Consider the following 17,114-nt stretch of genomic DNA (forward strand, 5'->3'; position numbering starts at 1 on the left):
ATCCCTCCAGACTATCCACAACCCCACCAACCTTCGTGTCGTCGGCAAACTTACCAACCCATCCCTCTGCTTCCTCATCCAGGTCATTTATGAAAATGACAAACAGCAAGGGTCCCAGAACAGATCCCTGGGGCACACCACTGGTGACCGACCTCCATTTAGAAAAAGACCCATCTATACCCACTCTCTGCCTCCTTTGGGCAAGGCAGTTCTGGATCCACCGGGCAGCAGCCCCTTGGATCCCATGCCCTCTCACTTTTTCCAGAAGCCTTATCGAACGCTTTGCTAAAATCTATATAAACCACATCTACCGCCTTCCCTTCGTCAATGTGTTTAGTCACATTTTCGAAGAACTCCACCAGGCTCGTAAGGCACGATCATCAGGTGAGTGAAGGGGCAGCGCTCCAAAAGCTTGTGCTACCAAATAAACCTGTTGGACTTTAACCTGGTGTTGAGAGACTTCTTACTGTGCTCACCCCAGTCCAACACTGGCATCTCCACATAATGGCAACGTTATAGGGCATTGGTGAGATTGCATCTGGACTACTGTGCACAGATTTAGACCCCTTATTTGAGGAAGGACGTAAATGCTTTAGAGGCAGTTCAGAGACTTGTCTTATTAAGAGAGATTGAGCAGTTTAGGCCTATACTCGCTGGAGTTCAGAAGGATGGGAGGAGATCTAATTGAAGTATATAAGATGCTAAAGGGGATTGACAGAGGGGACGTAGCATGGATGTTTTCCCTTGTTCGACATTCCAGAACAAGAGGGAGCAGGCAGGAAGGTGGAGATGAGGCCGAGATGAGATCAGCCATGATCGTACTGAATTGTGGTGCAGGCTTGAGGGACTTAATTGCTTACTTCTGCTCCTAGGGGCGGAATCATACAATCACAGAATCCTACAGTGCAGAAAGAGGCCATTCGGCACCAACCACAATCCCACCCAGGCCCTATCCCCATATCCCTACATATTTACCCACTAATCCCTCTAACCTATGCATCCCGGGACACTAAGGGGCAATTTAGAATGGCCAATCAACCTAGCCCACACATCTTTGGACTGTGGGAGGAAACCAGAGCACCCGGAGGAAACCCACGCAGACACGAGGAGAATGTGCAAACTCGACACAGTGACCCGAGCCGGGATTCGAACCCAGGTCCCTGGAGCTGTGAAGCAACAGTGCTAACCACTGTGCTACCGTGCCGCCCGAACAAAGAACAAAAAAAAAACAAAGAAAAGTACAGCACAGGAACAGGCATGGTGGCACAGTGGTTAGCACTGCTGCCTCACAGTGCCAGGGACCTGGGTTCGATTCCCGGCTTGGGTCACTTTCTGTCCGGAGTCTGCACATTCTTACTGTGACTGTATGGGTTTCCTCTGGGTATACCGGTTTCCTCCCACAATCTAAATGACGTGCTGGTTAGGTGCACTGGCTATGCTAAATTCTCCCTCAGTGTACCTGAACAAGCGCTGGAGTGTGGCGACTAGGGGATTTTCACAGTAACTTCATTGCAGTGTTAATGTAAGCCTACTTGTGACTAATAAATAAACTAAACTAGTTCTTATGGCTCCTTTTAGGAATGTAGCAAGTATGATCGAGAGAAAGCAATTCAGCCCTTCGAGCCCGCTCTGCCATTCTAAATGATCATGGCTGATCTCCATCTCATCCTAACTCCACTTCCCTGCTTTTTCCCCATAGCCCTTTATCCCACTTTTCATCAAATATTTATCTACCTCTTTCTTGAATCCATTGATTGATTCTGCATCCACTGCAGTGGGTTCCATGAATTCACAACCCTCTGTGAGAAGTAGCTTCTCCTTATCTGTTTTGATCCTCCCTCTCTTACACTACAACTATGACCTCTTGTCCTAGGCTGTTTGAGAAGGGGGAACTTTTGGTTAACATCTACTTTATCATACAAAATAGGTGCAGGATTAGGCCACGCAGCCCTTTGAGCCTGCACCACCATTCAATATGATCATGGCTAATCATGCAGTCTCAGTATCCCACTCCCGCTTTCTCTCCATAACCCTTGATCCCTTCAGCCATAAGGGCCACGTCCAGCTCCCTCTTGAACATATTTAACGAACTGGCCCCAACAGCTTTCTGTGATGGAGAATCCCATTATCAATCCCGTTGAGTATTTTATACCCCCCTCATTCTCCTGTACTCCAGCAAGTATACAAGCCCAAGCTACTCAACCACACCTCATATGACAGCCCCTTCAAAACTGGAATCAATCTAGTGAACCTCTTCTGAATCGCCACCACATCCTTCCTCAAAGAAGGTGACAAAAATGGTAGGCACGGTACGGCACGGTAGCACAGTGGTTAGCACTGCTGCTTCACAGCTCCAGGGACCTGGGTTCGATTCCTAGCTTGGGTCACTGTCTGTGTGGAGTTTGCACATTCTCCTCATGTCTGCGTGGGTTTCCTCCGGGTGCTCCGGTTTCCTCCCACAGTCCAAAGATGTGCGGGTTAAGTTAATTGGCAATGCTAAATTGCCCCTTAGTGTCCCGGGATGTGTGGGTTAGTGGGTAAATATGTGGGGAGAGGGCCTGGGTGGGATTGTGGTCGGTGCAGACTCGATGGGCCGAATGGCCTCTTTCTGCACTGTAGGGTTTCTATATAAATTTCTATCTATAAAAAACTGAACACAATACTCCAACTGTGGTCTCACCAAATACAATTTATACAATTATAACAACACTTCTCTACTTTAATATTCTAGATTCTTTGCAATAAATGCCAAGATTCCATTTGCCTTCCTTTTAACATTGTGCACCTACATACCCACTTTGAGACTCATGTACAAGGACACCCAGATCCCTCTGCACAGACGCCTTTTGAATCTGATTCCCATTTAAATTTTCTCAATTGCAAACTGTCTTCACACCGTCAATAAGTCTGAGGAGCTCTTTGTTACCAAGATTAAAACTAGCCATCAGCTATCTCTACTCATACCTGCCCTTGTCCTAACTTAATGGATCAAATTTCCTCTAAAGTTCCCTCTTGCCTTCAATTTATATCTTTCTCCTCTTTCTCTCCTACCTCATTCCACCTCCAAGCTCATCCTTTCTACGAGATTCATCTCCTACTCCCTCGACCTTATTCCCACCAAGTTGCTGGTGTCCTCAACTTCCATTCTTGGCTTGCAAATTAGCTCATATTGTCAGCAGTTATTTCTCTTCAGGTACCACCCATCTCCTTTAAATCTCTAAAAGTAACAAATGATTTCCGATGTGATTATGACAGAAGAAAACTATTTCTCCTCGTACTTCTCAACCTGTCTGCAGCCTACAGCATCATTGTAGTCTTGTTAGGAAAATAAAGATAGTTTTAAGGGATTTATATTTGTATTGGTAAATATTAGAAATAAGGTATTGTTTTAAGTGGTTTTAATTTAGTGGTTCTGTGTAAGGAAGGGTAAACCTATAGTTAGATTCATGCTAGACAAAGGTATTTGTATACATGGGGGTTTTGTGCTTCTATCGTGCATAGAGAAGTTATGGCGTGAATTATGGGTGCGTGGGGTCCTTGATTTTCCGAGGCAACAGGAAGTGTAGGCGGAGTCAATGGATGGGAGGCTGGTTTGCGTGGTGGATTGGGCTAAGTTCACAACCCTTTGTAGCTTTTTGCAGTCTTTGTCAGAGCAGGAAGTATACCAAGCTGTGATACATCTGGAAAGAATGCTTTCTATGGTGCATCTGTAAAAAATTGAGAGAGTCATCGTGGACATGCCAAATTTCCTTTTCCTCCTGAGAAAATTGGTGGGCTTTCTTAACTATAGCATCAGCGTGGAGGGACCAAGACAGGTTGTTGCTGATCTGGACACCTAGAAACTTGAAGCTCTCGACCATTTCCACTTCATCCCCTTTGATGTAAACAGGGGCATGTTCGCCACTACACTTCCTGAAGTTAATGACTATCTCCTTTGTTTTACTGACATTGAGGGAGGGATTAATGTCGTCGCACCAGCTCACCAGATTCTCCATCTCTTTCCTGTACTCCGTCTCGTCATTGTTTGAAATCCGGCCTGTTATGTTGGTGTCATCAGCAAACTTGAAAATGGAGTTGGAGGGGAATTTGGCCACACAGTCATAGGTGTATAAGGAGTATAGTAAGGGGCTGAGAACACAGCCTTGCGGGGCACTGCACTTCATGGTAAAAGAGCCTTTAGGTGACATCAATCATAACAGGATAGAATTTCACGTTCAGTCTGGAGCAGTGTGGGTTTAAGCCTGGTGTTTTAAACCTAAGTAAAAGGAACTATGTGGGTTTCAAAGAAGATCTGGCTAAAGTGAATTGGCGAATTAAGTTAAAAGTTAGGACAGTAGAGATGCAGTGGCAGAATTTTATGGAGATATTTAATAATTCTTGGCATTAAAAAGAAAAGACTCTGAGAAGAATGAATCATCTATGACCTAAATAAGGATTGTATCAAATTGAAAGAAAGACTGCACAATTCTGGCAAGATTAGTGGTAGATCAAAAGGTTGGGAAGTTTGAAGAAGCAGCAAAGAATGACTGAAAAATAAAGAGGCAGAAAGTAGAGTATGAGTGAAAGCTAGTTAGAAAAATAAAAAGATAGTAAAGGTTTCTGCAAGTGTTTAAATAGGAGAAGCATAACTAAAGCCAGTGTTGGTCCTTAGGAGGGAGAATTGATAATGGAAAACAAGGACATAACGGAGGTGTTGAATGGGTATTTTGGTCTGTTTTCACTTTTGGAGATTTAGAAAACTTCCAAAGATACTTGAAAACCAAGAAGTAAAAGGAAGGGAGGAACTTAAAACAATTAAGAAAAAAGGTGCTGGGAAAATGATTAGATCTAAAGGCTGACCTGAATCCTAGAGCCTTAAAAGACATGGCTGCTGAGATAATAGGGGTATTGGTATTAATCTTCCAAAATTTCTTAGATTCTAGAAGGGTCCCAGCAGATTAAAAGATAACAAATATATCTTTATTCAAGGAGGGCGACAGAGAGCAGAAAATTACAGACCAGTTAGCCTAACATCTGTCAGAGGGATAAACCGTCTAATCATTTTTAAGGAGGCTATAGCAGGATACTTAGAAAATCATACGGTAGAGTACTGCTTTGGAAAAGGAAATTATGTTGAACTAATTTAAAGTTTTATGGTGAAGTAACAAGCATGGTGGATAAAGGGGAACCTGCAGGTGTGGTGTACCTGGATTTCCAAAAGACATTTGATAAGGTGCTACATAAAAGGTTACATAAAGTCACATGGTATGGGGGATAACACATGGATAAAGGATTGATTAGCTAACAAGAAGTAAAGAGTGGGGATAAATGGGTCTTTTTCAGCTTGGCAAGCTGTAACTAGTGGGGTGCCACAAGGATCAATGCTGGGGCCTCAACTATTTACAACTATATCAATGTATGAATGTATAACAGCTGAATTTGATATGATGCCAAGAAAGGTAGGAAAATAAGTTGGCAAGAGGAGGTAGAATCTGCAAAGGGATACAGATACGTTAAGTGAGTGGGCAAAGAATTTGGCAGATGGAGTATGTGAAATGTAAACAAGTCCACTTTGACAGAAAGAATAAAGTCAGTATACTATTTATTTTATTCATTCAACGAATGTGGGCTTCACTGGTTAGGCCAGCATTTATTTCCCATCCCTTAATACCCTTGAGAAGGTGGTGGTCAGCTGCTTCTTGTATGCAGGTACAGCAAAGTGATTAGGAAGGAACATGAAATAGCACTGTGAGGCAGCAGTGCTAACTACTGTGCTCCAGTGCCGCCCCAAATCAAAGTGCAGACTGTGGGCATTGCTCCTACTACTCACGTGCTAAGTGAGCACTCTGCTATTTGTGCTAATTTCCTCAATTTGGCAACTTGGAGTCATGTTTTGAAGTTAATGGATTTAAGTCAGAGATAAGGGAGAATTCCTCTCTCAGAGAGTAATTAAATTTGGAATTTTATACCGCAGATAGCAGCAGAGACCGGCGATTCCATTTATTCAAGGCGGAGCAACATAGAGTTTTGAACTACAAGGGAATCAAGGCAGACACGAGAGTGGAATTGAAGCCTTAATCAGATCCACCATGACCTTATTGAATGGCAGAACATGCTTGAAGGACCAAATGGCCTTCTGTTCCTATTTGTTTTTATAAATCTTATTGTGCGTGAATTTGCTGCTGAGTTTCAGTACAGTACATCAGGGACTGCAATTCAAAATGTTTAGTTGGTTATTAAAGTACAATGAGATGTCAGAGGTTGTAGCGTAAATGCAAGTCCTTTTCTTCCCTCTTTCCTTATATATCATTGCATCAGCTAAAAGTTACATCTGTACAAGTCTTTGCTTTTCCTTTAATAAGGCAGCATAGTTTTTTTTTGCATTGTTTTCTGAAATCACTTGGACCTAATTCAATTTCAGATCTTCTTACTACATATATTTCTTGGGAGGTTAAACTTTGCCTTTCATTTCCTGTATTTTAGACAGCTTACAAAGGACTTCCTTAATCAGAAGTACATTGTAGTATTTCTGTAATAGATCCCAAGGCCTTCCCAAAGCACTGAATTGCCAGTGTTCATTCTGCTATGGCTTAGGCCTGGTCCTCAAGCGCCCTCTGTTGTGTGCCTGAGGAATTCTCAAAGAATTAGGAATTTTTACTATACTATTAGATCACGAAGGGTACCACAGTACTGATAACCCTGCATACACATTATTAAGACAAAAATATATGCAATGACTTGGCCAAATTCATTGGATGAATTTCAGCCATATACCCAAGTGCCATCTGTACAGTGAACTGGCTACTTGGTCACAATGCCAGGACTAATGCCAGGGGGCTATAAAGGCAGAAGACTTCAACAAAGACAACTGGAAGACCGTTGCCAACAGCCGGTTCATCTGGCTGTTCAGAGGGGCATTGGAAGAGGTGAGAAGAAACAGAAAGCTCAGCTAGTTGAGAGAGCCTAGAGTAAAGAGAATCCATGAATCCTGCACTTTCTCAGCCTTCATCTGCAGCAAACACGACTATGCCAAAGTGGGGCTCCTTCCAGGCAATGTTTAACAGAGTTGACCACCAAGATACAAACCATTGTCTAAATGAGCCACATCATGAGTTCAACTGATTATCTTAAATTGATTGTCAGAGTAAGTTTTAGTGCACTTGGGATTGTTCAACAAGTACGTCCCAACTACAGATTCACATTTACCAAGAGACATTTTGTTTTGGACTTTGCAAGCGTGGGCTGGTTGAGTATGGTCTATATTCTGCTGATTACGAACAGCCAAAGGAAAATGGCATTATAGCGAAATTACAGCGCTAATATGATGCCGGGTACACAGGCCATATGTACCAACAATAGGCTGATCAAATCAAACAGTATGTCCCTTCAGTTACTCGTAATAGACAATCATTGGCAATCAGAGTCAGCTTGTCAACTAATCACCACCCTTTACTTCTGTAGTATAAATTGTGATCACCTGAAATTTGGCACGCTTGCATTTCTTCTGACCAGTACAATATGAAAAGCTTTGGCAGCATGTCTCTCTCTTCAGCAATGTTCAAGTTCCATGTTATCAACCGACCGTTTTAAATGTTACCCATTGCTGCTCTAGATCATTTCATTTTCCCAAGTTTTATTCTCAAAATCAGCTTTTCTCAAATCGTTTAACTTGGTTTCAATCATACTCTGTCTTCTCTCTTATCATCTTCGAGCATACTATATTATGTTCACTATTGCCCAGATGTTCCGTTCTTGAATTTCTCTTAACTCCTCTCGTTCATTCCCCATCAAGTCTGTTCCAAGTATTCACTGCTTTGTGTGAAGAAGGTTTTCCTGCCATTAGCCCTAAACTTGTCGTTTACAAATTTGAATAGCTGTCTTCTACGCTCACAAAATAATTTTAACACCCAGGTTACCTTTGTCCTCAGATCATAGCGCTGCTCCTTGTGACACCCTGTGTCAACCACGTGTGTAATATCATCAATAGTTATTGAGGTCTCTGCGATGTTTGTCGCCAGGACTATTTTCCTCATCCATGGGGCCGACTGACGGAAGATCTCTTGCTGATCCGCCACAGGAATGTTGGAGTGAACTGTGAGAGGAGATGACTTATACTTAAACAATGCCTTATCTCACCTCCTGTAAACATCTTATAATGTTTCAGATGTAACTATGCCTTCTGAAGTGCAGTGACAGCTGTCGTGTGGCCAAATTCAGCTGAGAATTTGCACTCATTCTCTGGAAAAACTGTGACAATCTGTCTCTTTTCTCTCTTGAAAAAAGACTAACGGATATGGTAAAAGCGTTTAAAATTAAGACAGGCTTGAACAAATTGTATCCAAACAAGCTATAGAATTTAAGCACAAGAGATTATATTTTAAGTGATTTTCATTCTTCCCACCACTGGTGATGTTGTGGTTCTAGTCAGTTACATTTATCTGTAATTTTGGCAGACATATAATTTATTTTTATTTGCTCTTGGCATGTGGACAGCATTTATTGTCTATCCCTAATTGCCTTTGAGAAGGTGGTGGTGAGCCACCTTCTTGAACTGTTGCAGTCCATATGGTGTAAGGAAACACACGGTGTTACTGGAGAGGGTATTTCACATTTTTGACCCAATGACAGCAAAGGAATGTTAGTGCTCCCATCTGTCTGTTGCCCTTGTCTTTAGAGGGGGCAGAGGTTCTGGGTTTGGAAGGTGCTGTCAAAGAAGCAATGGCAAGTTGGATGGTGCACCATCTTTTGGATGGTGCACGCTGCTGCCACTGTGCTCCAATGATGGAGGACGTGAATGTTTAAAATGGTGGATGGCAAGTCAATCAACCAAGCTGCTTCTTCTTGAATGGTGTTGAGCTTCTTGTGTTGTTGGAGCTGCACTCATTCAAGCAAGTGGAGAGTATGCCATCACAATCCTGACTTGTGTCTTGTAGACAGTGGCAGGCATTGGGGAGTCAGGAAGTGAGTTACTTGCTGTAGAATCCTCAGCCATGTATCTCCTCCTCTGATTGACTGACAGCAAACCCATGGGAGGTCCACTTGTTTTCTATCTACAATGAGTTTATAGATACTCACCAGGTAAAATGATGTAGTTTTCTTTCCTACTTGAAAGGCGTTCCTCAAGTCTCTGTTGAACTCCTCGGATTTCCTGCCATCCTGGCAAGAAACACAAGATCCCACCTGCAATGAAAGCATACAAATGGTTAGAGTCAGGTTCCTATCACTTCCCCTCCCAAATGCCACCCTCTCCCATTATCTCCTCTCTATTAAAGGCTTCTCGGTTCAGAGAGCCTTTCCATGAAGGGTGAGGTCCCTGAGGATTGGAGGATAGCGAATGTGGTCCCGTTGTTTAAGAAGGGTAGCAGGGATAACCCAGGAAATTATAGGCCGGTGAGCTTGACGTCCGTGGTAGGGAAGTTGTTGGAGAGGATTCTTAGAGACAGGATGTATGTGCATTTAGAACGGAACAATCTCATTAGTGACAGACAGCATGGTTTTGTAAGAGGGAGGTCGTGCCTTACAAATTTGGTGGAGTTTTTTGAGGAAGTGACAAAAACGGTTGATGAAGGAAGGGCCGTGGATGTCGTCTATATGGATTTCAGTAAGGCATTTGACAAAGTCCCACATGGCAGGTTGGTTAAGAAGGTTAAGGCTCATGGGATACAAGGAGAAGTGGCTAGATGGGTGGAGAACTGGCTTGGCCACAGGAGACAGAGGGTAGTGGTCGAAGGGTCTTTTTCCGGCTAGATGACGGGACTGGGGGCATTCTGGCCAAGTTTGCCGATGATACAAAGATAGGTGGAGGGGCAGGTAGTATTGAGGAGGTGGGGAGGCTGCAGAAAGATTTAGACAGTTTAGGAGAGTGGTCCAAGAAGTGGCTGATGAAATTCAACGTGGGCAAGTGCGAGGTCGTACACTTTGGAAAAAAGAATAGAGGCATGGACTATTTTCTAAACGGTGACAAAATTCATAATGCTAAAGTGCAAAGGGACTTGGGAGTCCTAGTCCAGGATTCTCTAAAGGTAAACTTGCAGGTTGAGTCCGTAATTAAGAAGGCAAATGTAATGTTGTCATTTATCTCAAGAGGCTTGGAATACAAAAGCAGGGATGTACTTCTGAGGCTTTATAAAGCACTGGTTAGGCCCCATTTGGAGTACTGTGAGCAATTTTGGGCCCCACACCTCAGGAAGGACATACTGGCACTGGAGCGGGTCCAGCGGAGATTCACACGGATGATCCCAGGAATGGTAGGCCTGACATACGATGAACGTCTGAGGATCGTGGGATTGTATTCGTTGGAGTTTAGGAGGTTGAGGGGAGATCTGATAGAAACTTACAAGATAATGAACGGCTTAGATAGGATGGACGTAGGGAAGTTGTTTCCATTAACAGGGGAGACTAGGACGCGGGGGCACAGCCTTAGAATAAAAGGGAGTCACTTTAGAACAGAGATGAGGAGAAATTTCTTCAGCCAGAGAGTGGTGGGTCTGTGGAATTCATTGCCACAGAGGGCTGTGGAGGCCGAGACGTTGAGCGTCTTCAAGACAGAAATTGATAAATTCTTGATTTCTCGAGGAATTAAGGGCTATGGGGAGAGAGCAGGTAAATGGAGTTGAAATCAACCATGATTGAATGGTGGAGTGGACTCGATGGGCCGAATGGCCTTACTTCCGCTCCTATGTCTTATGGTCTTATGGAGGTCTGTGACCAGTGGTGTTCCGCAGGGCTCTGTACTGGGACCTCTGCTATTTGTGATATATATAAATGATTTGGAAGAAGGTGTAACTGGTGTAATCAGCAAGTTTGCGGATGACACGAAGATGGCTGGACTTGCGGATAGCGAAGAGCATTGTCGGGCAATACAGCAGGATATAGATAGGCTGGAAAATTGGGCGGAGAGGTGGCAGATGGAGTTTAATCCGGATAAATGCGAAGTGATGCATTTTGGAAGAAATAATGTAGGGAGGAGTTATACAATAAATGGCAGAGTCATCAGGAGTATAGAAACACAGAGGGACCTAGGTGTGCAAGTCCACAAATCCTTGAAGGTGGCAACACAGGTGGAGAAGGTGGTGAAGAAGGCATATGGTATGCTTGCCTTTATAGGACGGGGTATAGAGTATAAAAGCTGGAGTCTGATGATGCAGCTGTATAGAACGCTGGTTAGGCCACATTTGGAGTACTGCGTCCAGTTCTGGTCGCCGCACTACCAGAAGGACGTGGAGGCGTTAGAGAGAGTGCAGAGAAGGTTTACCAGGATGTTGCCTGGTATGGAGGGTCTTAGCTATGAGGAGAGATTGGGTAGACTGGGGTTGTTCTCCTTGGAAAGACGGAGAATGAGGGGAGATCTAATAGAGGTGTACAAGATTATGAAGGGTATAGATAGGGTGAACAGTGGGAAGCTTTTTCCCAGGTCGGAGGTGACGATCATGAGAGGTCACGGGCTCAAGGTGAGAGGGGCGAAGTATAACTCAGATATCAGAGGGACGTTTTTTACACAGAGGGTGGTGGGGGCCTGGAATGTGCTGCCAAGTAGGGTGGTGGAGGCAGGCACGCTGACATCGTTTAAGACTTACCTGGATAGTCACATGAGCAGCCTGGGAATGGAGGGATACAAACAATTGGTCTAGTTGGACCAAGGAGCGGCACAGGCTTGGAGGGCCGAAGGGCCTGTTTCCTGTGCTGTACTGTTCTTTGTTCTTTGAATGTTGGCCAATCAGTCACTAAGTGAATCACAGCCAGGCCCATTGCTAACACCCACATCCTGCATTCCACCAAGGAAGGGTCACTTGATTTGGAAGGAGAATTGGTTGATTTTTCTCCTCAATCCCCAAACCTACAGATGTTGAAGTCAATTGTATATTGTTTACCGAAATTAGCCAACACAGCACAGGTCAGGAACTCGATCTGTAAAGCTTCTCATTTGCAAAATTTAGGACAAAATCAGGTAGTGCTTTCACCTACTGAGGCAGAGGGCATTATACATCAAAGTGCTCTCAGCTCCAGTGACATTACTCCTGCTGGTAGGACTTGCCTCCACCTATGGTCGATAGCTCAAACTCTTTGAAACCCCATCCACTCTCAGACAGAATCTATGACAGCATTACTGAGAATTTTGCACACTGCAGGTGGACTTGTATGGAAATTTCACATGCCTATCAATACACTTTATTAAAACCCAGGGCTAGCACAGACAAAGATACATAAAAGCACATGCTGACATTCAAGATTAAACTGGATAGGTAGATGACGGACCAGATGATAAGGGGATATAGGAACAGAGTGGGTAAATGTAACTAAGACCATTTATTCGCATGGAGGGTAAATGGACTGCTTGGGCTGGATAATCTGTTACCATGGTGTAACTTCTATGTACTTCCTGCATTGTAAAAAGGTAAAGTCACCATAGTCCCAAATGACTAGGCTGCTCTCCCCCTTTAAGGGGGAGAGCTGACTGATGGTGATTTAACCTGAGGGTTACCACACTTCAGGCAAGGGACAAGGTTGGGAAGTTGGGGCCTTCATGAATAACCTCAGCCGATAAAGGAATTGAACCCGCGCTGCCGGCATTGCTCTGCATCACGAACCAGCTGGCCGGCTAACTGAGCAAACTAGACAAGGGAGAGAGGTGGAGAGGTTTAGGGAGGAAATTGCAGAGCTAGGGACCTTGGTAGCTGAAGGTGCGGCCAGTAAAGGTGGAGTAATTAAGATCAAGGATGCTCAAGAGGCCAGAATTAGGAATGCAACAATCTCGGAAGGTTGTTAGTCTAGAGGAGATTAGACACTGAGAGGGCCGAGGACAAAAGAGGGATTTGAAAACACTGATGAGAATTTTAAAATCAGTGAGTATGGGGTAATGGGTGAATGGAAATTGGTGTCAGTAAGGACATGTACAGCAGGGTTTTGAATAACCTCAAGTTTACAGAGGGTAGGATGTGGGAGACCAGCCAGGAGTGCGTTGGAATAGTCAAGTCCAGAGGTAACAAATGAGACTTTCAGCACCAGATGAGGCAGGGACAGAGTTGTGCAATGTTTATAAGTGGAAATCGGTAGTCTGAATTAAGAGTATGGTTGTGTAATTGGAAGTTTATCTTGGGGTCAAATATAACAATAAGGCTGTGTGACAGCCTGGTTCAACCTCAGACAGTTGTGAAGAAAAGGAATTGAGTGAGTGGCTTGGGAATGGAATTTGTTCCAGGGACCAGAAACAATGGCTTCAGTCTCCCCAATATTTCGTAGGAGAAAATGTTTGCTCATCAGAGAAGCAAACTGATAATTCAGCGACAGTGGAGGAGTCGAAAAAGGTGATGGCGATAGATAGAAAGCTGGGAGGTGTCAGTGACCTGCTGCAAACAAAAGCATTTTCAGATTATGTCACTATGGGGAACCTTGCAGATGAGAATAGGGGGCCACCAAGCATACAATCCTGGAGAACACCATGCAGCAGTGGGAAGAGAAGCCATTGCAGGTGGTTCGTTGGTCATCATAAGAAGGTAAGAATGAAAATAAGCGTGTTTAGTCCCACACAGCTGAATGACAATGGAGAGGTGTTAGAGGAGAATGGTGTGGTCAAATGTATCAAAGGTTGCAGACAGGTTGAGAAGGACAAAGAGGAATAGATTACCTTTGTCACAGTCACAAAGAATGTCATTTGTGACTTTGGTAAAAGCTATTTCTATTCTGTGATGTTACTCTGGCCAAAGTCAATAACTCAGGATGTAATAGAAATCAAACTTCCTGGACCTCATATTGGAGGACTAAACCAGACAGTAAAGTCACCTACTAAATCAGAAAGAGAGTCATTAAGATTTACAGCATGGAAACAGGTCCTTTGGCCCAACTTGTCCATGCCGCCCAGTTTTTACCACTAACTAGTCCCAATTGCTCGCGTTTGGCCCATATCCCCCATACCAATCTTACCGTTGTAACTGTCTAAATGCTCATCATAGAATCCCTACAGTGCAGGAGCCGGACTTTTGGCCCATCGAGTCTGCACCGACCACAATCCCACCCAGCCCTATCTCCATAACCCTACATGTTTATCCTGCTAGTCTCTCTGACACTAAGGGGCAATTTAGCATGGCCAATCAACCTAACCTGCACACCTTTGAACTGTGGGAGGAAACCGGAGCACTCAGAGGAAACCCACACAGGCACAGGGAGAACGTGCAAACTCCACACAGACAGTGACCCGACGTTGGAATTGAACCCAGGACCCTGGCGCTGTGAGGCAGCAGTGTTAACCAATGTGCCACCGTGCCGCCCTGTGTCTAAATGCATTTTAAAAGACAAAATTGTACCTGCCTCTACTACTACGTCTGGCAGCTTGTTCCAGACACTCACCACCCTCTGTATGAAAAAATTGCTCCTCTGGACACTTTTGTATCTCTCCCCTCTCACCTTAAACCTATGCCCTCTAGTTTTAGACTCCCCTACTTTTGACTAAAAATATATCTCTCCTATTCTCAGCAGCAAAGTCCAGTAAGAACTCAAACAAGTTTCCCTTACCTGACTCACTGTGAGAGTCAATATGCAAAATGGTGTCGGTGACCAGGTTGAGATCTGGGACAGGGTCCTCATCATCCTGTGAAGACATCATATAACAAACAGGCAATTAATACCACCAATAAGTCAAACGGTCTTATAAAATAAGATGCAATTTACAACTAACATATTATAATTTCTTGTGAGCTTAAGGATTAATTATTTTATAGGAAAAAAATGTGTAGCAATTGGCTGCTGGATTAGTGCTGCAAGTCATAGGTCACACATACAGATCCTGCACTCTTTCAAAGAGCCTATCATCAATTTGGAAAGTCTGATGGTTCAACGACTGAACTGCGTAATACACTACAGATCATGAATACCTCAAATTTGAAGCTCAGTCTGTCAAATCGGGAACTAAGACTGAAGTAAGGGGCTGGCTAAATGCAGAAGCAACTTGGCCACATTGTGGTGCTGTTCATAGCAAGCTGGGGGATATGCTACTTTGCGAATAAGTTGTGAGAGGGAAAGTTATGAGTTGCATTTGACACAAAAAGGTTTCAATATAGAACCATAAAATCACCACAGTGCAGAAAGAGGCCATTTGGCCTTTCAAGTCTACACTGACTTTCTGTCAAGAGTGTCTTACCCAGGCCCTCTCCCCCACCCTATCCCTGTAACTCTACACATTTTACCATAGCTAATCCATCTAACCTACCTATCTTGGGACAATAAGGGGCAATATTGCATGGCCAATCCACTTAACCTGCACATCTTTGGAATACAGGAGGAAACCGGGCACCCAGAGGAAACCCATACATACACGGGAAGAATGTGCAAACTTCACACACACAGACACCCAAGGCCAGAGTTGAACCCGTGTCCCTGGTGCTGTGAAGCAGCAGTACTAATGTGCCACGTTGCACATATAAATATATTTATAACTATATAAATAGTTGCTTGCGAGTGCAGAACCTGAGTATTTGAGCATTGCTGAATAAAAAGACATGCTGCTGAATCTTTTCCTCCTACATTCATCAGGACAGAATCAAGAATGCCAAATTTCAAAAGGAGCAACAAGTTATACTGCATGAGAAAAGGGTGCTGATTAGTTGGCATGGGGAAGTGGTGATGAGAATATCTAACATGGTGGTCAGGGGTCTGATGGTTGGAAAAGGATTCCTGTCCCTCACCAAGGCCCTTCTCCACCTGATACTTTCAACATGTAGCAGCCCCAAATGCTTCCCAATGCCTCACTCCTCAGATCCCATCAGCACTCATGAACCCCTGCATTCCCATAGCCCCACATATCCTGCTACCACTGCCGCACGACCTTAAAAAGCTCTTCCCTAATGTCCCTCAGGTCCAGGAGTGCCTTCCTAGTACTCCTTTTTTTATTCATTCCCAAGATACTGCAGGACATGGGAAAAGTTGCCATTCACTGTTCATCCCCTAATGCTGTGAAATGATTTTGATACAATGGATTGGCTTTCTAGGTCACTTCAACGGGCAATCAGAATTCAGCCACACTGGGGTGGAACATATGGTGAGTTACCAGAAAGCAGGTTTCCTTCCTAAAGATAGTGAATTAATTGGCTCACATCCTCTGGATTCAGATGATTCTGAGATTCACCGCTTCCCCACCCTCAGCCAATTTTCACAGCAACTTCATTGCAATGTTAATGCAAGCATACTTGTGGCTAATAAATAAACTTTACTTTACTTTCCCACTTTCATGTTCCTGCCTTCAAATATCTAAGCAGAAATTTTCGACCAGTTAAAATAGTAGGCTAACGACGAGGTTGTGCTTTCCTAATATGTACATCAGGAATGCTGAGAGTTGGCTAACTGATTCAACTGTCAGAAAGCTCATGAACAAACTAAAATTACCTTTAAAAATGCTGATGGAAATACATCATCAAAATAATTACTAATTTGTAAAATCTTTAAGGAGTTTTAATATTGGTGCAAACGCAAATTTTAAAATGAACATAGCCAAAATTGACAAATTTGAATCTGTCTGAAGTCAGGCACTATCAGAGAAACAAGCTCATTAATGGGAGCGAAGGGATGCTGTAACCACATAGCGGACTGTGGTGTATATTGTTCCACAGCAGGCACCTTGAACATTACTATAGAGGAAGAATCTGTCTTACCATCTGACTCAAATATCCCACGGCACTTCACAAGGAATTACTAGAAGTAAATGCTGTTCTGTGTAGACAAACATGACAGCCATTTTGCTTGGAGCAAAATTTGCAAGCTACATTGACAAGTTAAGTTGGTTCTGGGCTCTAACAATCACCTGAGTGCTTTAACATCTCATTTAAAAGCCGATGCAGCCTTTCCTCCGCAATGCACTAGAGATCGAGGTTGTGACCAAGTAACAGAGCCAAACCGACATTTCTTAAGTTATAACTTCAATATTAAAGATTCCCAGGGCCACCCACAACGAGATACAACTGTGCTGCCACCTAGAACTTAACAATGAAGGTCAGAAGTAGGCCATTTGGCCCTTCAGGCCTGCAACACCCTTCAAAAAGATCATGGCTGATCTACCTCAACACCATCCCCATATCCTTAATTCTCTTAGTATCCAAATATCTAATGACCTCTGTCTGGAATATGCTCAATAACTGAGAATCCATAGC

General features: G+C 43.7%; 1 protein-coding gene across 1 annotated transcript in view; it reads right to left on the bottom strand.

Moving 5' to 3' along the window:
• The window catches only part of dhx30 (DEAH (Asp-Glu-Ala-His) box helicase 30), a 92,730-nt gene that overhangs the window by 45,708 nt on the left and 29,908 nt on the right, over positions 1–17,114 (bottom strand). The window contains exons 9-11 of the mRNA XM_078215914.1: positions 14,488–14,563; positions 9,055–9,159; positions 7,896–8,071 (exon numbers count right to left, since the gene is read on the bottom strand). Coding sequence (XP_078072040.1) covers positions 7,896–8,071; positions 9,055–9,159; positions 14,488–14,563 — 357 coding nt within the window. The remainder of the gene's footprint in view (positions 1–7,895; positions 8,072–9,054; positions 9,160–14,487; positions 14,564–17,114) is intronic.

This window comes from Mustelus asterias, chromosome 7, assembly GCF_964213995.1.
Source record: "Mustelus asterias chromosome 7, sMusAst1.hap1.1, whole genome shotgun sequence".
Lineage (NCBI taxonomy): Eukaryota > Metazoa > Chordata > Chondrichthyes > Carcharhiniformes > Triakidae > Mustelus > Mustelus asterias.